Source organism: Capra hircus, chromosome 13 (assembly GCF_001704415.2).
Source record: "Capra hircus breed San Clemente chromosome 13, ASM170441v1, whole genome shotgun sequence".
In the NCBI taxonomy this organism is placed as follows: domain Eukaryota; kingdom Metazoa; phylum Chordata; class Mammalia; order Artiodactyla; family Bovidae; genus Capra; species Capra hircus.
This window is the reverse complement of record NC_030820.1, coordinates 23045847-23067960: the sequence shown is the minus strand read 5'-3', so window position 1 is coordinate 23067960 and position 22114 is coordinate 23045847. Positions and strand designations below refer to the sequence as shown.

The 22114-nt window shown below is 41.3% G+C and overlaps 1 protein-coding gene across 1 annotated transcript in view; it reads left to right on the top strand.

Moving 5' to 3' along the window:
- The window catches only part of PIP4K2A (phosphatidylinositol-5-phosphate 4-kinase type 2 alpha), a 181936-nt gene that overhangs the window by 143085 nt on the left and 16737 nt on the right, over nt 1–22114 (top strand). The window contains exon 6 of the mRNA XM_005687933.3: nt 4155–4193. Within this exon, the coding sequence (XP_005687990.1) occupies nt 4155–4193 (39 nt within the window). The remainder of the gene's footprint in view (nt 1–4154; nt 4194–22114) is intronic.

The following is a 22114-nucleotide window of genomic DNA, read 5'->3' as shown; positions in this document are numbered from 1 at the left end:
TGGAGTGGGGGGCTCTGACTTCTGAGGTCACTGATGTAGACAATGTCCGGGTCAGAGGCTGGCATATTACAACCTGCCCGCATGGCAAGTTCAACTTGGCCATTTTTGTAAATAGCTTCTCTGGAGTCCCACTATGCCTGTGGTTTCTCTGTCATGTGTGGTTGCACTATAATAGCAGGGTTGAGTAGTTACCATAGAGACCATTTTGGACCGCAAAGCGCAAAACACTTACCCTCTGACCCTTTCCAGAAAAAGTCTGCCAACCTCTGGTCTTCATCAGTCTCAAATTTTTTGATCTCAGACTCCTTCACACTCTTAAAAGAGGACCCCCAAAAGCTGCATATGTAGGTTACTACTAATACTTACAATGTTAGAAATGAGAAAAATTTTTAACTTAGTTTTTTTCAAGTAGTAAAACTATTAATGTTAGCATATCTTTATGAAAAGTATCTTTCAAATCAAAACGTTTAGTGGGACAGGTGGCATTGTTTTACATCTTTGCAAATCTCTGTGATATCTGCTTGGTGAGAGAGCTGAAATGTCCTGCCTGCTGCTGCTGCTGTCCATCTGCGGTCATGTTACCTGATGTGTATGAAAAAAATCAGACCTTACACAAATATGTAGTTGGAAAAAGGGAGGTGTTTTTAAATAGCTTTTTCAGAAATTTGTGAGTGTTTTTCTTTGATGGCACACCTAGACCTGATTGGAGAAGGAAGTGGCAACCCACTCCAGTACCCTTGCCTGGAAAATCCCTGGACGGAGGAGTGTGGTAGACTGCAGTCCATGGGGTCGCAAAGAGTCGGACACGACTGAGCGACTTCACTAGACCCGACAAGTGGTAATTTCTCAAAGCTGAGTTACAGTGTGGAATCTGAAATCTCGTCAGTGAACTTTTTAAAATCCATCAGTCTGTTTGCATGCATTGATCTGAGTACATCATGCTTTCGTCATTTTGAACAATGGGTTTACCGACTTATGAGCTCTTCCAAATACTCACACGTTTCATTAAACAGTATCAAGAAGCCACATTAATATCACCACCTGCCTCATTAGAAATGCCTTTATATATTGAGAAGCTGTCACGCTCAGGGTGGTGGATACAAGTTTTTTAAAGTTTTCATTTTCACTTGAAAGCTTAAATTTTATCAGTGGGTTTCCTGTGAAATGACAGCACAAAGCTGAGCCAGCAGCTTCACTCCTGTTTGAACAAGTGCCTGTCAGATGCCCAGAATGGAATAAACAGGTTCCAGTTGTCCTTTCATGTAAACGATTTCTGGAAAAAAGTAGCTAGTTCAGCTCATAACTCAAAACCATCACCAAGATAACTGTCCTTAAACGTACCTGCTTTATCAACAAAAGACCTTTGGGCATACTCCCTACACAGAATATTCAGAAGGTACGTCATCCAGGGTCAAGATTTAACAAAACAGATGCCACTGCTTCCTCAAGGATATGTCATATGACGGACTCTACTAATACCATTCGGTGCCACTGCTGGATGTGTGCTAAGCTGCCAGCAGTTTTCCCCAGCATTGTTTTTGCAGTATCCATGTAAATGTCAAGGCAGAGACTGTCTCTGCATTATTATACAGCTACTTTAGACTTTGCAGCACCCCTGGGTGCTGACCTATGCTTTGCGAAATGTTGGTCTAAGGGAGGGGAGATGTTCCAGGCTTATCTCTTACCTCTGGAGTCTGCTCTTACCTCCAAGTCATAGCTGTTTTGTTCCCTGGAAATCCCAGCAACCCTGCAGGGCTCTTTGGAACCATCTCTCTCACAAGGCCCTTTGAAGTGTTAATAACTCGTCCTGTTGAGTACTAGAGGTCTATCGTCTGACTCTCCCACGTCAGGAGCCCCATGTCCCAGTCTTACTACGCGTTAGCTGTGTGCGAGATGCTGAGCCTGTAGGAGCCACAGTTCCTTCATCTGTAGAACAGAGATGGTTTTGCCATCTCTGTAGATGGATTACATTACATTAATCCTCTGTAGAACAGAGGATTAATGTGACATGTTTGTGTCATGTCCAGCATAATGCATACAAGAAGAGGTGGGTGAATTTTCGTTCCCATCCATTCTACTAGTAAGTTTCTTAAAGACAACTGTTTTTGGTCCCACTTTATCCCCCTGAAGTACTTCAAATAGTGCCTCATTCAAGCAGACATCTAGTAAGCATATCTTGATGTAAACTGCAGATTGGATATTATGGTTTTAATTTAACGTTGGATATCCTGATTTCATCTCCCTTTTTAGCTTATAGAATAAACTGTTCTCACCAGTACTTGCCATTGTGAGTGGTGAGGGAACCTGGGCACCTGGCATCATTTCATGGCTCAAACTCGTGGCTTTGACTGACTGCTCTAATTTTGCTTTTTGAAATTCTGAATGAATTTAAATCTGGATGAGTTTTTCCAGGCTAATGATCTGCATTTACATAGAGATGAAGCATCACTGAGAATCAGAAGCAGAGTAAATTATATTGTAAGGAGGGGGAAAATACACGGAGACTAAAAACTTGGTTAAAGACACAAAAATAATTTCCTCCCTTTGCCCACTAGCATAGGAACTGCTCAAGTATTACAAATGCAGCAGCCAGGTATTATAAGTATTTAATACTCGAGTATTCACCCCTCCCTTCTTTTAAAATAAAGGAACATTCTTTATTAGCAGTCAGTGTGTAAAGGAAGATATTGTGGCCTGAAATCAAGACCCTATAACGGAAGGAAAACAAACCATTGCAAGTGACAGCTGCTGGGCTTGGCTGGCCAGAGGGCTCTCCTTCACGGACAACTCCCAGGGTTCATCCTCACTTGCTGGGTCAGCTTTGTGCTTCTCCAGCGTGTCCCCAGAAGCTTCGAGCATCGTCCTGGGCTGGCCCAGCAGGGTCTCTTAGATCCACCAGACCTGGGAACACTGAGCGTAGGGGATGATGAACTGGCACCAGGGAGCCCCTGGCTCAGGCCTGGCCCCTTTGCCCCGTATGAGGAGTGTCTCCATCTGTGAACGGCAGGCGACACACACCCTAACTAACGCCTGAGCTGCTTGAAGGCAAGATGGTCATAGAGTAAAAATGTTAAGCGTGGCCAAGCTAGAAGCTACTTTAACATTTCCTGAGTCACATACACATTCTCTTAATGACTGGCTAATGCAAGTATTCCAGGCCAGTAAACGTGTATTTAACAGACAAGTAGGCAGTTTGCGCCACTGACCTCTGGTCGTAGTCTGGGTGTCTGGTGCTGGGCTGTGATCCTTCCCCAGCCGTTTACCCAGCAAACGTGGGCGCCGCTGCGTGAGACACTGTGACGGCCACCAAGGAACACAGAGGCGGGGTGCTCATTGTTGTTTCATATTATCAAAGTTAGGGACTTACTGGCCACTCATTTCCTAATCTTTCTTTTGCATTAAGATCTTTCACAGACAGAGGACAGTCTCCGTTCTTGAACTCCACCCTAAAGCCCTACCGCTCCATCAGCATCTAAGACAGACTTGGTCGTGTTGGACAACACAGAACCAAGGGCATTATTTGAAAACCAGTGCAGCAGAGTAGGAGCTGCTGCAACCAAAGCTGTGTTTTCTTCCACTTATACCTTTGGTGCTCACCCTAGAGGCACAGAAGGGGTGCGAGTAGGTATGTGTGAAGCGACCTCCAACGTGAGAGGGGCCAGAAGGTCCCCACTGGCTCTTAGGGTGAGTGAGGAAGTAAGGTCATCAGGAACCCTGAGCCAGTGAGATGGGCTGTCAGGGGCCAGGGTCCCCACCTATAGGACGCAGTGTGGGAGATAGGCCGTCGGTGCCCAGTGGTCACTGCAGCCAAGTGATGGCCCACTGTACTTTGAAGACCCTCAAACCAACCATTTCTGGTGACGTACGGAAGAGAATATGGTCTGACCCTGAGTTTCAAAAGGCATCGCTCACATGACTGTCGGGTTTTTTGATTTCCAGGAGGACAGGAACCAGGGGAAAGACGGCACAGGTGATACCAAGAAGGAAAGGGCTGGAGACAGAAACCCCCACAGAGGGCGCAGTGCACGCTCGCTCAGGGAGGGGGCGGAGCACAGTCCCTGCTCAGCTGTTTCGGAGCTCTGCCCTGGGGTGTTTGCAGGCTTCACGTGAAGCCGATGCCTCGCGTGTTCTTACTCTCATCGTCTCTGTTTTAGGGCTCCACAGTGGCCAGGGAAGCAAGTGACAAAGAAAAGGTAAGTGCCTGGTGTCTCTCACCTTGGTCCTCGGCATGGGGCCCAGCACCTGTTAGTTCTGTCTTCTCCTCCTCCTTCTGGTTCTTGTTTCCCCTCAGCTATGGTGGGAAGCTCTTCGTCGATCTGAGGAACACGCTCCTCCAGTTCTCTCCCTCAGGTTAGCTGCCCCGTTGAACAATGAAGTAGTTATTAGTTTGAAGTGTGGGTGAAACATTTCCCACAGCATGACCTTGAAAACACAGCCATCATCGTGATCCAAACAGGTATAACTCAGCACCTGGGTCGTAACCCCACTTTATGACTGACAGGCCAGGTGTGACCCTGAGTCAGTTTCCTTGCCTCCCTGAGCCCCAGTTTTCTCACCTATAAAATGACGGTGTTGAGCTTCATATTCACCTGTAAAATGTTGGCTTAATGAGCTTCAAACTCCTTTCGAACTATAAAATGTTAAGACCCATTAGAACATTTTTTGTGTATAACGACTTAGGGACAGAGGAGGAGACGCCTTACCTTTCTCTGAGACACTGGACTTATAGGTAATACTTGAACCACATTTTGTTGATTGTGCAGGACTCTAGACAGATTCAGTGGTAATCAGCTTAAGAATTTGGGAAGCGGCTTTCTCTGCATAAACCTAAGCAGCCTGAAATCTGGGCGTGTGTACATGAACGGTCTAGTCTCAGCTATTCCTCATCATGCTGAGGTGCCTTTGCTTGACGAAACCTTTTAGAGGCTGGGCTCAAGGTTTTTGTTTCTAAATTAAATTCTTTCAGGCTTTGGGTTTGGGTTTGAATTTTATAGATTTAAAAATCTTTTGCTTATTCATCCAGAAGTTTGTGAACATCTATGTTCTAGCTTCTAACATCTACTGTCCTAGCTTCAGGGACTAAAATAATGAACCACATAGACATGCCCAACCAAGCGACACACACATTAAATAGGAACTGACCGTATCAAGTGATAAATGCTTTGATAGGAAACACGTAGCAAGGAGACCTAAATCTGGCTTGGTGGTCTTCTGGGAAGAGCTGATTGGAAACCTGAAGGATGGGTAGGAGTTACCTAGAGGAAGAGGCAAGAAAGAGCAGTATGAGCAAGGGTACACAGATGGGCAGCACTTGGTGCTCTTGCTGGAGGATGAGGTGAGACAACCTTGCAGGACCATCTGGAGAGGCTGCTGAAATAACCCAGAATAGATGGTGGCCTGACCTGGGGTGGGAGAAGATAAAGATTTAGGAAGAAGAATCCACAGACCTCAGAGAGTGAACGAGGGAGGTGAATGGTGCCAGAGAGTGTATGTGGAGGGAGAGCGGGGTTAAGGTGACTCCCAGGTTTCTGGTTTGGACAGTGGCGTGGGTGGGAAAAGGGAGCAGATGGAGTAGTTGGAATTGTCATCTCAGCATCAGAACAGACGTCCAGTTGGCATGAGAGGCTGCAGAGAGGGCTTCAGCTGGGAAAGGGGGCTTGGCAGCCTCCTGGGAAGGATGGCCAGAGGCAGGGCAGCATTGATGACGTCATGCAGGACTAGCCTAACATGAGAAGGGAGACACTCACTCAAGCCCAGGAAGTACAGGGAGTCCTGGACAAGATAAACCCAAGGAGGAACGTGCCAAGACACATGGTAACCAAACCGACAGAAATTGCAAAGAGAAAATATTAAAAGTATCAAGGGAAAAGCAACAATTAACACCTAAGGGAACCCCCATAAGGTTATCAGCTGATTTTTCAGCAGAAACTGCAGACCAGAAGGGATCCAGCAATGTTCTCATTCAGATTTGATAGAGAAATCAGAAACTTCAGACAAGCAAAAACGAAGAGAATTCGGCACCACCAAATGAGCTTTACAGCAAATCTTAAAGGAATCTCTAGGCAGCAAAGAAAAGGCAACTAGAAAAGAAAACTATGAATGGGAAACCTCACTAGTAAAGGCAAACATATGGTAAAGGTAGGAAATCACCCCCACACAAACATGACGTCCAAATCAGCAACTATGGAAGAGAGGAGTACAGTGCAGGGTATTGGACACACACTAGGAATTAAGGGACAAGCAAGTTAAAACAATCTTGTATTTATATATAGCTATATCAAAACTTCATGGAGACTGCAAACCAAAACTCTACACTAGATACACAAAAAAAGAAAAAGCAATCCAAACACAACACTAAAGATAGTCATCAAATCATAAGAGAAGCGAACAAAAGGGGAAGGGAAGAAAAAAGACCTGCAAAAACAAATCCAAAACTATTAACAAATTGAAAATAAGAACATACATATTACCTTAGGGACTTCCCCAGCAGTCCAGCGGTTAAGACTCCACCTTCCAAGGCAGGGGACATGGGTTTGATCCCCAGTTGGGGAACTAAGGTCCACACACTTTAGGGTGCAGCCAAAAATTAAAAATAGTAATAATTACCTTAAATGTAAATGGATTAAATGCTTCCACCAAAGGACACAGACTGGCTGAATGGATCCAAAAACAATATCCATATATATTCTGTCTATAAGAGATGCACTTCAGATCTAGGAACACACAGAGACTGGAAGTGAGAATCGACAAAGGTATTTCATGCAAATGGAAATCAGAAAGAAAGGTAAAATAGTAATACTCATATCACATAAAATAGACTTTAAAATAAAGGCTATCATCACAAGAGACAAGGAAAGATGCTATATAATGATCAAGGGGTCAATCCAAGAAGAAGATATAACAATTGTAAATACATGTGTACCCAACATAAGAGCACCTCAATATACATAATAGCCATATAAGAGGAAACTGACAGGAACACAATAATACTAGAGGACTTTAACACCCTATTCTCATCAATGGACAGACAGATCATCCAGACAGAAAATCAGTAAGGAAACACAGGCCTTAAATAACACATTAGACTTAATTGATATTTATAGGACATGCCATCTGAAAGCAGCAGAATATACTTTTCAAGTATACGTGGAATATTCTCCAGGATAGATCACATCTTGAGCCACAAGTCAAGCCTTGGTAAAGCTAAAAAAATTGAAATCAGGTATCTTCTCCGATCACAATGTTATGAGACAAGAAATCAAACACAGGCAAATAACTGTTAAAAAAACAAACAAACAAACATGAACACATGGAAGCTAAACGATATATTACTAAACAACCAGTGGATCACTGAAGAAATCAAAGAGGAAATAAAAAAATACCTCTAGATAAATGACAACAAAAACACCACAATCCAAAGCCTACAGGATGAAAGCAGTTCTAACAGGGAAGTTTATAGTAATTCAGTCTTGCGTCAGGAAACAAAAGGGGAAGGGAAGAAAAAAGACCTGCAAAAACAAATCCATCCAAATCTCAAACAACCCAACCTCTTACCTAAAACAATGAGAGAAAAAGGAACAAATGAAACCCAAAGTTAGTAGAAGGAAAGAAATCATAAAGATCAGAGCAGAAATAACAATAGAAAAGATCAGTGAAACTAAAAGCTGGTTCTTTGAAAAGATAAACAAAATTGATAAACTTTAAGAAGAGAAGGGGAAAGGGCTCAAATCAATAAAACTAAAACTGAATAAGCAGAAGTTACAACTGATACCAGAGAAATACAAAGAATCATAAGAAATACAAAGAATCATAGACAACTTATATGCCAATAAAATGGACAGCCTAAAGGTAATGGACAAATTCTTAGAAAGGTACAACTTTCAAGACTGAACCAGGGAAAAATAGAATGAGCAGACCAGTCACAAGTACAGAAATTGAAACAGATTTTAAAACTTCCAACAAACTAAAATCCAGAGCCAAATAGCTTCACATACATATAGAGAAGAGTTAACACTTATCTTTCTAAAACTCTTCCAGAAAATTCCAGAAGAAAGAACACTCCAAGTCCATTCTCTGAGGCCATCACTCTGATACCAAAACCAAATATGCCACAAAAAAAAGAAAATTACAGGCCAGTATCACTGATGAACATAGATGCAGAAATACTCAACAGAATACTAGCAAACCAAATCTAACCATACATTAAAAGGATCATACACCATGATCAAGTGGGATTTGTCCCAAGGATGAAAGGATTCTTCAATATCTACAAATCAATCAGTGTGATACACCACATTAAGAGACTGAAGAATAAAACCATATGATCATCTCAATAGATGTAGAAAAAGCTGTTGATAAAATTCAGCAGCCATTTATGATTTAAAAATGGGCATTGAGGGAAATTAACATAATAAAGGCCATATATGACAAATTCTAATTTCTTCAAGATAATTAGTACACCAAGGGAACATTTCATGCAAAGATGGACACAATAAAGGACAGAAATGGTATGGACCTAACAGAAGTAGAATATATTAAGACAAGGTGGCAAGAATACACAGAAGAACTGTACAAAAAAGATCTTAATGACCCAGATAACCATGATGGTGTGATCACTCACTTAGACCCAGATATCCTGAATTGTGAAGTCAAGTGGGCCTTAGGAAGCATCACTACAAACAAGCTAGTGGAGGTGATGGAATTCCAGCTGAGCTGTTTCAAATCCTGAAAGATGATGCTGTGAAAGTGCTGCACTCAATATGCCAGCAAATTTGGAAAACTCAGCAGTGGCCACAGGACTGGAAAAGGTCAGTTTTCATTCCAGTCCCAAAGAAAGGCAATGCCAAAGAATGCTCAAACTACTGCACAATTGCACGCATCTCACACGCTAGTAAAGTAGTGCTCAAAATTCTCCAAGCCAGGCTTCAGCAGTATGTGAACCATGAAATTCCAGATGTTCAAGCTGGTTTTAGAAAAGGCAGAGGAACCAGAGATCAAATTGCCGACATCCGTTGGATCATAGAAAAAGCAAGAGAGTTCCAGAAAAACATCTATTTCTGCTTTATTGACTATGCCAAAGCCTTTGACTGTGTGGATCACAACAAACGGTGGAAAATTATTAAAGAGATGGGAATACCAGACCACCTGACCTGCCTCCTGAGAAATCTGTATGCACATCAAGAAGCAACCATTAGAACCAGACATGGAACAACAGACTGGTTCCAAATTGGGAAAGGAGTACGTCAAGGCTGTATATTGTCCCCCTGCTTATTTAACTTATATGCAGAGTATATCATGTAAAATGCCAGACTGGATGATGCAAAAGCTGCAATCAGGACTATAGGAAGAAATACCAATAATCCCAGATATGCAGATGACCACCCTTATGGCAGAAAGTGAAGAACTAAAGAGCCTCTTGATGAAAGTTAAAGAGGAGAGTGAAAAAGCTGGCTTAAAACTCAACATTCAAAAAACTGAGATCATGGCATCTGGTCCCATCACTTCATGGCAAATAGATGGGGAAATAATGGGAACATTGACAGACTTTATTTTCTTGAGCTCCAAAATCACTGCAGATGGTGACTGCAGTCATGAAATTAAAAGGTGCTTGCTCCTTGAAAGAAAAGCTATGGCCGACCTAGGCAGCATATTAAAAAGCAAAGACATCACTTTACTGACAGATGTCTGTAGAATCAAAGCTATGGTTTTTCCAGTAGTCATGTATGGATGTGAGAGTTGGACCATAAAGAAACCTAAGCACCAAAGAATTGATGCTTTTGAACTGTGGTGTTGGAGAAGACTCTTGAGAGTCCCTTGGACAGCAGAGATCCAACCAGTCCATCCTAAAGGAAATCAGTCCTGAATATTCTTTGGAAGGACTGCTGCTGAAGCTGAAACTCCAATACTTTGGTCACCTGATGTGAAGAACTGACTCATTTGAAAAGACCCTGATGCTGGGAAAGATTGAAGGCAGGAGGAGAAGGGGATGACTGAGGATGAGATGGTTGGATGGCATCACCAACTGGATGGACATGAGTTTGAGCAAGCTCTGGGAGTTGGTGATGGACAGCCCAGCATGCTGCAGTCCATGGGGTCGCAAAGAGTCGGACATGACCAAGCAACTCAACTGATGACAAACTCTCAGCTAATACTGTTCTCAACAGTGAAAAGCTGAAAGCATTCCCTCTAAGATCAAGAACAAGACAAGGGTGTCCACTATTGCCACTTTTATTCAACATAGTTTTGGAAGTCCTAGCCATAGCAATCAGAAGAAAAAAAATATTAAAAGTAATCCAAATTGGAAATAAAACTGTCACTGTTTGCAGATGACATATTACAGAAAATCCTAAGGATGCTAACAGAAAACTACTAGAGCTCATCAGTGAATTCAGTCAGGTTGCAGGATACAAAAGTAATAACAGAAATCTCTTGCAATCCTATATACTGTCAACAAAAGAACAGAATTTAAGGAATTTAAGGAAGCAATCCATTTACCATAACATCAAAAAGAATAAAACACCCAGGAGTAAGCCTACCTAAGGAGGCAAAAGACCTGTAATTTGAAAACTATAAGACTGATGAAAGAAACATAAGATGATACAAACAGGTATACCATATTCTTGGATTGGAATTCTTCCAGGAAAACACAGGTAGAACACTCTGACATAAATTGTAGCAATATCTTTTTTGATCCACCTCCTAGAGTAATGATAATAATAACAAAAATGAAAATGGGACCTAATTAAACTTGAAAGCTTTTGCACAGTAAAGGAAATCATAAACAAAACAAAAAGACAACCCTCAGAATGGGAGGAAATACTTGCAAACAAAGCAACCGACAAGGATTAATTGCCAGTGTATACAAACAGCTCATGCAGCTCTATTAAAAAGAAAAAAAAAATCATAAAATGGGCAGAAGATATAAATAGACATTTCTCCAAAGAAGATATACACAGATGACCAAAAAGAACATGATGAGATGCTCAACATTACTAATTATCAGAGAAATGCAAATCAAAACTACAATGAAACATTACCTCACACCAGTCAGAATGGCCATCATCAAAAAGTCTATAAACAATAAATGGTGGAGAGGGTGTGTAGAGGAGGGAATCCTCCTGCACTGTTGCTGTGAATGTAAATTGGTTTAGCCACTATGAACAAGGGACTTTATGCAGGTTCCTTAAAAAACTGAAAACAGAACTACCATATGATCCAGCAATCCCATTCCTGGGTGTATATTCAGAGAAAACCATAATTCAAAAAAATACATGCACCCCAGTGTTCATTGTAGTGCTAGTTACAATAACGAAGATAAAATCAACCTAAATGTCTATCCACAGATGAATGGATAAAGCAGATGTGGTACATATATACAGTGGAATGTTACTCAGCCATAAAAAAGGCCAAAATAATGCCATTTACAGCAATGTGGATGGACCTAGAGATTATGGTAAGTGAAGTGAGTCAGAAAGAAAAAGACAAATACCATATGTTATCACTCATGTGGAATCTAATATTTTTAAGTGATATAAATGAACTTATTTACAAAACAGAAACAGGCTTATAGATTTCAGAAGCAAACTTAACAGTTACCAAAGGGGAAATGTGGGGAGGGATTTATTAGAAGTTTGGAATTAACATACACATACTACAGTATATAAAATAGATAACTGTTAGTAACAAGGACCTACAATATAGCACAGAGAACTAGTCAATATTCTATGCGGGGAAAGAATCTGAAAAAGGATCAATATGTTTATAACTGAATCACTGTGCCATAGTCCTGAAACCAACACAACATTGTAAACCAACTGTACTCCACTGAAGTTTTTTTAAATAAATAAAAATAAAGAAGTGAGGCAGAGAAAGGAAACGGTGGCTCCTTTGACAGTTTATATTTTTATTGTGCACCGGTGACTATTTTCACACTTCTAACCTCTGTGTAAATCACCCTGAAGGCACCAGCTTTGACCCAAAACAGCAGAAATGACGGACTGTTGGCTTCCATGTTGCTATATAAACGTTTCTTCCAGGTGCCGAAGACTCAAGTGGGTGTTTAAGTTTTAGTCCATGAGAAACTCAGAGACTCACTAATAACCTGGGCTGTTTAAAGGACCACACACTAGCATTGAAAGAAGGCTTTCTCAGCATCATCAAAAGCTGGCCCCCAAGTAAGCTATGGATAGGATGCCATGAGCTACACCACAGGGACTGCTCTGCTTTGTTCCAAAGTCTCTTGTGACTACAGCCAGCAGTCTCCGCACCACCACCCCAATTTTGATCTCTTCAGGTTCTAGCTCCAAGGGCTTGCTTGGTCTGCTCTGACAATAACCAGTGCCAAGAAAGACAGTTACAGCCAATGGGGTGATTGCCTCAGAATCCCAAATCCTAAAGCAAGAACGCATGTGGAGGAAAGCCACAGTGTTTGACATGGCCGTGACGGTTCATCGTCATCTGTCTGCCCCTCTGCATCTCTGCCTCTAGGACCACACGCTTCCCAGGCACCCCGGCACTCACCACAGCCCCACTCCCTGCCTCACCAGAAACGTTCAGCCTTTTATTGGTATAGGTTTCTGTGACAAGACAGGAAATTACAGAATGTGTTTAACAGAAACCCAGTTTTCTGAGGATGCTTCTTATCATACATTGAATGTATGCAAACTATTCCTCAAAACATCTCCCGGGAGGTGGACGTCAGAGACAAGAGGGACCTTGAGAGTCACAGTCCGTTTCCCTCACCTCACGTGTGACAGATCCGAGACTCGGGAGCCTCTCTTCTCACACTGCATCACACAGCTGTTGGCAGAGGCAAAACCTTACCTGGGCGGGGGGGTCGGGAGGGGTGTATTTTTTTCTATTAATCTCAATATACTGGGATTTAGAAAGGTATGTAATAGTAACCAATGTTTGTTGAGCGTATACTATATGCCAGACCTGTTTTCAATTTTACACAAATTTGGCCATGTCATCCTGACCACTACCTTTGAGATGGGGGCTATTGCTACTTCCTTTGTGTAAATGAAGTTACTTGACAGACAAGCTCTAGCCTGTCCCACAGTTCTGACATGACAAAGCCAAGTTTCCAGTCTACAGTGCACATTTCTAACCTTCTAAATGTTTAGGACTTCCTTTAAAATAAAAAAAAGAAGAAGGGATTTATTCTCAAAAATTCATATTAATCCCATGAAGATGAACAAGGAAACATTCCACCACATTTCACTGACAAAATCATGTAACACAAAACAGTGTGGTGCTATGACAATTCATTGAGTCTTGATTTAAAAGTTTAAAAAGTAATGAAATGACTTCAAACCATGTTGGCAAAAACAACCAATTCATATTTCCTCCGTTTGAGATGTATAGTTACTTCTGTAAATATAGTCTGTATTACTGTATCTTACACTATATAAACATTAAGACTGTTTATACAACAGCCCCAAGGAAGACGTCAATGCTTTCTGCTCCTTTCTGGGCTTGGGGCCTGATAGCTCTTCCCTCCAGGAGCAGCAGCTTCAAAATGCCATCCACCGCTCCCCCACCACTTCTAACTTATAGGTGCTCACTGGGAAAGGCTTAAAGACATGGGATGTGAAAGTAATTAAAACTGGTAATTGATGGAGACTCTGTGTGCTTTGACAAGAGAACATCATGCCTCTCTGATAAGGCAGGTTGTTTATAAAAGCTAGCAACAACCAAAGTAATATTTACTAAACTGTAATACATAAAGATAAATGAAATGAATCAATGGAGCTGAAGTCTTAAAAACTTTGGATTTTTAAACTCGAAAAAATTACCTTGCTTTCTTTTTTCTGTCAATTTTCAGGTTTTCTTTCCATGATCAGTAAATATTTTTGACTCTTCAGAACAGCATGCTCTTGTCTTTATAAATAAAACCATAAATTATCAAAATAATCACTTATCTCTGGTCAGAAATAATTGGAAAAGGCTGAAAATATTTTCTACATTCTAGCCTTTTATAAACGAAATCAGATGGTTTGCAAGAATATTTTCAATGCAGTCGTATAATCATTTTCTGCAAAATTGCAAAGAACAATTTTCATGGAGAATCTCCACTGACGTGGCTTAATTAGTAATCTGGATCCCTAATTTTTCTTTCATTTGCGTCATTGTAGTTGTTTTAATTTCCCATACTTTTCACTTGTTGATGACAAGTTTTCAAACTGTCATTTCAAATATTTCATGATATAGGTGCAGACAAGTCTCATCCCTACGATTTGAACTTGACATGTAATTAGTGTGATCTGCATTAGCATAATAATGAATATGGAACTGAGGAAATAAAGAAGCTATTTTCCAACAATAATGGAATCACTTTCATGGCAACAAGTATCAGAACATGCATGTACAGATGTCTTGAATTAAAAAAAAAAAAAGGCAGAATGGTGCTTTAAAAAAAAAAAGTTGTCAGATTCTGACAGCTGCTGTGACTTGTTTTATTCTTTAATTCTTTCCTTTATTAATGGAAGGGCATCTTCCATTCATGGCTCCAGCAGTTTTGCCCCCTCTAAATGAGACAGAAATGCGAATCTCCCTGGTGGTCCATCTTTTCACAGCTGCGCTGCAATTCCAGTGTGACATCAAATTAGTAATTATAGCTGAGCAGACCGCTTTTTACAAATGACAGTCTTAGCATGCTGCCAGCAAGCAAGCTACCCAGCAGGGAATCTGGACAAGTAAAAGAAAACATAACTGGACTCACTTGATTTCTAGGGGATTTGACCTGACTCTTTAAAACGCCCATGTTCTTGAGAGAGTGAGTGAGGCCTGGGGATTTACACAAATATGCATTTTGTTCATCGTTCTGCACAGTTCTCAAAACTCCTGTCTGGTTTTATTAAGTAAAGCCAAGCCTGTGTAATGGAGTCATTGGGTCACAATAAGAAGATTCCTTTTAACGTCTAACCTTCTGCCTGGAACCTATTTGAAAGAAAACAGCTGCCCTGCAATTGGCATTTGTATGACTATATTGGCAATAATCACTGTTGACACCTTGATAATGGGCCACAAAAAGCCGCCTGGTCGATTCTTAGGAATCATGCATTGGGCTAGCAATTAAGTGACTGTCACCATCTCTGACATTGTACCTATTATTGACTGAAGGTTCAGGAAAATTCATTATTAATACCCTCACACCAAAAAAAAAAAAGCTTTCCTAAACCAGTTTCCAGCATTTCTTTTGTGATCTTTAACTTGTAACAAATTATAATTAATTACCACCTCCAGCTGGTTCTGAGCTGAGGGAAAGGCAAGGTAACAAAGACAGTGAGCCCAGAGCGGAAGGAACAGGGACAGCAGTGCATTCTTCTGGGAATCTTCCTTTGCTATCAGTGAAAAGGCGCTTCCTTTTCCAGGTCAGTGAATGACCAGTTAAAGCGAGGTTGTCAAGGTTTTCAGGTCCTCCTAATGCTTTAACCTTCTGTAAAATTTCTTCTCTCTCCAGATGGAAGTGAATTATTTCCTTTGCCAGCCAGGGCTAGATACGCCTATCCCAGCACCCAAAAAGTGCAGGAGAAATTTTCCCATCGGGCAGAAGCAGGGCCATCTGCCTGTCTCCTGGCCCTGAAATGCTGTATTAATGTAAAAGGGGGCTTTGAGGGGAAAGGCACCAAACCAGAGCCTTAGCCAATCTGAGTCGCACCCCCTGCTCTGGCATTAATGGAAGTTTGGGGATAAATCGTTTGACTTTGTCTTCATTTGTAAAATTAAAGGATCTCATTGGTCCTCATGCTTTATTGTTTGCAACAATCTCCTGTTTCAGGTGACTCTTTACCTCCTGCAAATGTGCACTGCAGCCAACTTGACAATCACCAAAGTCCTGTCTGCTCTGGCCATGGGTTATGGTGATTGCTATTACTAATGGAAAAAATGTTCTGAATTGTTACATAAGTCTGCAGATGTCTGAGCAAAGGCTTAAGAACCCTATAATGTAAACCATGGGGGTTATTCTGGGACGTGGAGTTTTAAAGTCTGATTCCTTTGGAATTTGGTAAGAGTGGCATGTGAAGAGGAAAGATAACATGCGCTATAATTCCTGGGAGCTTCTTCCAGATGACAGCATTAGAGTGCTCAGGCCAGTCTGGGCTTATGGCAGTGTATAAACACAGCTTCACTGAATGCACTCAACTCAGATTATCCCAAGCACACAGAAGCAGTGCTGTTAGATGTGGGAATTTCTGATAACTTATGCAGTTGATTCTAGAAAGAGTTGGAGCGGAAACACAACTTCCAAAATGTAATATGGCTTGAATTTAAGCCAACCTGCTGCAGATATATAATAAAACAATGAAGTTCTAATAATGTTCACTAGACTGGTATTAAACCAAAAACTATACAATTTAGCAAACTTCATGCATTTTCAGACTTTGACATTTTTTAGACTATCACCGGAGAAGGCAATGGCACCCCACTCCAGTACTCTTGCCTGGAAGATCCCATGGACAGAGGAGCCTGGTGGGCTGCAGTCCATGGGGTCGCTAAGTGTTGGACACGACTGAAGCGACTTAGCAGCAGCAGACTATCACCATCAACATCCAGGCCACGGAATCTCCCAATCAGATGGAAATACATCAGTTCTGTGGGGCTGGCACATGTTCCATCTGTCATATCAGAGCTCACAGAGGAAAGCCAAACCATCACCATGCCACTTAGATGGCCCTTCTGAGAAGTCTGGTAGTATTAGGAAAGGAGTAAGTTTCCCTTTCTTAATATCAGCTTTTAGGGAAAATAAATAACCAACAGCTGGGTCCTGCCAGCCTTAACAATTCTAAATTGTAGAATTATGACAGGGCTTATCTGGTTTTGTGCTTCTTAGTTGCAGTGCTATTTCTCCAAGTATGTTGAGGTATATTCTCCTTCTACATTTACACAAAGAGGTTCAAAACAAAAATTATGTGAGACTTTCATATCCAGATGCTGGTCACAAATATATACATTCTCAACATGGAAATAACTAGTTATTAATGACATGTTGGATCATTTCCCAAGCTATGAACTTATGTAGACGTTCCGCTTATGTTTTTAAGGGTTATATGTACTTTTTTGTGAGAAAGCACCTGTTATCTTTACTACTTCTGTTTGAACTTTACGCATATTCACTAATTTGCCTTTTCATGTATCAAATTTGTGACTTGGATGTTTTGAGAAGCAGAACTGATTTTATTATAAAATCTTTAACCTCTCTTACTTACCCCCAAATTGATACCACATATGTGATGTTATTAAGGCAAATTATCTTTATCCCAGCTTTAATGTAAGGATTATCTAAAAAGTCTCTCCCTTACAGAAATATTTCTGGAGTATATCTTCAGCCCGACAGACTCTGATTCTTATGACGTTACTTCGGCAAGCCTGATGAAAGGGGGTTTATTCTTTCTTTGCAAGTTTATTTTCATTTAGATGAGCTTGGACTAACAAGCAGTCCCTAACTTGAGACAATAACTAGTACATATTTTTTATGCTGTGCATTCAGTTCCAAGTGTAACATGGCCCATCAAAGGGATACCGGACAGCAATTCTGGACACCAAGGCTTACAATTAGACTTTTAAAAAACAGGTTGCCAAATGAGCACGTTGAACAAAAATTCATTTCTTTCTGAAATACAAGTCCTTTAATCACAGAGTGCTATGCTATGCATCATCCTTTTCATTGAAAGCTTCTGATGCCAGAATCCTGTCTGCAGTAAACACTCGAGTGTGATTGAAGTACATTCCATCTTCCTGTTAAGGTTTCCATCCTTAAATGTGACTGTATTATATAAATTTTGGCTCTGAGCATTTTAAGTACATGTATTTTTTTAATTTTTCTGTTAGTAGCAATTTAATAGACTCTTTGTAAAACTTAATTGTAGAATGATGTTAAAAGCCAGTATATTTTAATTTGAATTCTGTATTTGAAGTTTTTGTCTGTAAATACAGATTTTAAATATTTGATTTTAAAAATGTTTGAGTCATCCAAAAGATATTTTAGTGACATTAAAAAACTAATGAAAATTTCCATGTAATTTCTGGCTTTACTAATAACTCTTAACACATCCAATATTATTAAACTCCACTCGAATGACAGCAATCATGCACCAAGTTACAGAATCCAATGAAATATAACATATTACTAACAGGTTAACTTCTATTTGAAACAAATAGAAAATTTAAATCCTTTGAAAAAGTAAGCATATTTTTGTTTTTGGAGAATGTGCAAAATTCAGTAATTTATAATTTTAAAGTTTATTAAAAGTGCTAAATACTTTTATATTAGAAGCGAATGCAAAGTGCAAATACCTTGCACTTTCTAAAATTCTTTCTGCCATCCCAGTGGAAGGAAGCAGAGCCCTCTGCTCCCAGGATCCATCATTTCTTTCCGGCCACCGCCTTCTGCTGAGCTGGCTACAGAGGCACAGTTCTGAAAACAATGCTCTGGGCTTTGTAGCTCTTAGTTATGAATACTTCTCCCTTTTTTACCTCAAACTGCTGGCCAAGTGTGTCCTAAGAGGTCATTTACATCTTTTATTGGATCCTAGGGAATACTTACATATTCAGAAGTGTTTATACATTCAGAATGCTGTCCACACAGCGATTCTCTTTAAGCCCTGATGCACATGAAGCATCTTTGACAATGACCAATATTGTTAACAGTGTGTTTCTTACTATTTAAGAATGTGGACTTGCTGAGTGACAACCTATAATACTGTGCTTTGAAAGAAACCAAAACCTGGCGCTCTCCTTGTGGCCCAGTGGTTAAGACTCAGGGCTTTCACTGCCGAGGGTCTGGATTTGATCCCTGGTCAGAGAACTACAATCCCACAAGCCGCCTAGCATGGCCAAAAATAAATAAATAAGAGACTTTTCACCCAATAGTGTAGTTACAGAAAGCAAACGAGGGAATGTTTATCATGAAACAGTTTTCTTTTTACAGCTCACAGCAAAAAAAAAAAAAAAAAAACTTTAGAAAGTGTTCCTAAGGAGCTTGCTACTCTCTAGTTTTTTGGGGTGTTTTCTGGCTACTGAGATTTCAATTAGTGAATTTTTGCTTTAAGTCAGCAAAATCGCATTCACTAAGTTACCCAATATTATCATTTACTCTCTGAGAAAAATGAAACCCATGAAAAATTAAGACAAACTTCTGTCTTTGGCCATATATATAACTATTTTATTCCATATTAATAAATGCCATAAAATATACTTTATTACTCTAAAATTTTAACTTACCCAGTTACTGTAAAGCAACATTTTATTCTCACTTGGATTTCAGTGAAGCTTTCTGGCTAGGGAGAGCTTTTGCAATGACGGGAGATCTTTCTGGCCAACAGAATTCAGTCAAGGTTTGGCGAGCAGCCAAGGCAGAGGCGTGCACAGCCTCTAGTGTACCTTGTGTGACACACTGAAGTGAAACAGCCTTGAGACCGTCACGGGAGGTGTTTGTACCTAATGAGAAAACCTGAAAACACAGGCAGTTTTAAACATGGCTTAGATTACTGATATTCCAAATTTAAAGAGCCTGTTTCTTCTAGAAAATCAGGGAGGATAGAAGTCTATATTCATTAGTAGGAAACACTTCGTAACAACTTTGGTCATGGTCAAAACTGATGGTTAACTAAGATGCAAACTAACACCTAGTGAGTTCTCACTGCCAAGCACTGTGTGTTTCCTGTCTTTTCATTCAGTCGCTAACCCTACTGCTGCTGCTGCTGCTGCTAAATCACATCAGTTGTGTCCGACTCTGTGCGACCCCATAGACGGCAGCCCACCAGGCTCCGCCATCCCTGGGATTCTCCAAGCAAGAACACTGGAGTGGGTTGCCATTTCCTTCTCCAATGCATGAAAGTGAAGTTGCTCAGTCATGTCTGACTCTTCACGTCCCCAGGGGCTGCAGCCCACCAGGCTCCTCTGTCCATGGGATTTTCCAGGCAAGAGTACTGGAGTGGGTTGCCATTGCCTTTTCCAAACCCTACTGGATAAGTGTTATTAATATTCCATTATATAGATGAGGAAACTGAAGCTTGGACGGATTGAGCAGCTGGGGCTAAACACCCCAGCAGTTATAAAAGTGTTAAATATGCCAACTTTTTATTTTAAATTTTGCTCTGGATTTATCAGTAATGAACTTTTCTCTAGATTCACACACCATACTTGAGAATATGACCAGCAAATAACAAGAACATTTATATGTAACTCTCCATGTGGCAAGCAGAGCCCTAAGCTTTTTAACTGTACAAATGAATGTAATACTCACAACAGTGTTGTCTGCTAATCCCTATTTAAAGATGAGGAAGCCAAGCCACAGAGAAGGTTAAGTAACTCGCTCAAGTCACACAGCTAATAACTGGAGGAGCTGAGATACAACCCAGGTGGTGTGGTTCCAGCCTGTGCTCAAAAGTGCATGCTTCAATCTGTGTCCCAAGTAGAAACCTGGGCCCTACTGACCAGCTGCGGGAGATCACCTGGCAGGAAAGTACCAGGAATAGTCACTGTGCCAATTTCACCCACACAACGAAAGCAGGATAGCTTGCTTACCAGGAGACCAGTGTCGCTCTGCTTCTGCCTATAGCTGTGTTTGAACATCTACACATCACTTCAGTAGAGATGAATGCTGTTTTGAGTCCAGCCCACCCCAGTACAGTCACTACCTGTTAAAGGGATGTAGATGTGAGCTGTGCTGGCCTGGGTTTTACACGCCTCACTCCCCTGGCCAGGCCGGGCAGACCAGGGAGGGCAGTGTAGGAAGGGCAGGACACCTCGTCCTCCTTGGCATCGCCGCTTTTAAGCACCATGTAAGGTACTGGAGGCTCCCAGTCTACACAACACTAGCTGGGAGAACTTTAACACAGAGCTAATAAATGAAGACTTAACCTACAACCACTTCAAAAAAGGTGACTGACCGCTAGCTGGGAGCCAGCCTCCGAGTCCACAGTTCACAACTGTTTCTGAGCTGATGTCTTTAGCTCTAGTGGTTTCCTCCGCCCTCTAGCTAGTTGTGCATTGAGTTAGAAAGGCTATGAAAGATGCCCATTAAAGAACCAGACCCAGAGACTTCAACGCTTTCAAAGCTCCCCTAAGTGCAAATAATCTGCTGCTGCAAAGCAAGGGGTGGGATCGCTTGCTGCCCACAGTTATTTCTGTGCTGCTCTGTAGACATCACCTTTGTGGACAGTGTTAACACCAGGAGTTTATGATATTCATTAATTCACAGCAAAATAGTTTCCCTCACATTTAAAAAAAAAAGGTGCATCTTTAATATAAATGCTGCTCATTGTTAGAGGGACATATTGAAATTTATAAGAAGTCAAGCACCAGGGTTTTCTTGAGGGTGTCTTCTTGTCAGGTGGTTTCAGTTTTGTCATTCAGCTCTTAGTAGAAAACAGTGAAGCTCTATTTTAAAGAAAATATTTTCTCTAAACCTATAATACAGTTTTAAATCCACACCAGTTACTGAATGCTCCCAGCAACGATGACGACAGTAAGTGCCACTCGCCTCCCTATTTAAATGTCACACAAGTTTTGGCCAAAGTCTGTCATTCTGCTACAGGTAGAGTTGTGCTGAGGAGTACATGGCAACCCACTCTGGTATTCTTGCCTGGAGAATCCCATGGGCAGAGGGGCCTGCTAGGTTACAGTCCATGGGGCCACACAGAGTTGGACACGACTGAAATGACTTAGCCTGCACACACAGAATTGTGCTAAGAGTCAGGCCGCCCAGGTTCCCATCTTAGCTCGGAAACTAGCTTACCAGCTCCACTTACCAAGCTGGGAGACCTTAGCCGTGTTATCTGACTTAACCCAGTTGCTCTGTCTGTAAAATGAGGACGGTGAGAATTAGGGTGGTTTTGAAGAGTAAATGAGATGATGCACTTTAATAAATGGATGCATGTCAAGGGCTTAGCAGGGTCTCCCCTTCAGCATGCAGCCGGACAGCCTGCAGAGGTCCAGGAACTGGCCCCTGGCTAGTAAGGGGAGGATTAAGGCTAGGAGCCTCAGAATTCATGTTTCTAAACCCTGGTGCTCCTAAGCAGTCTGCCATCCTGCTGACACCGGGGGGTGGGCATCTGTGGATCAGCGTTGGGTTCCTCTAACCACTGCCCTAAGGATCCACCTACACCTC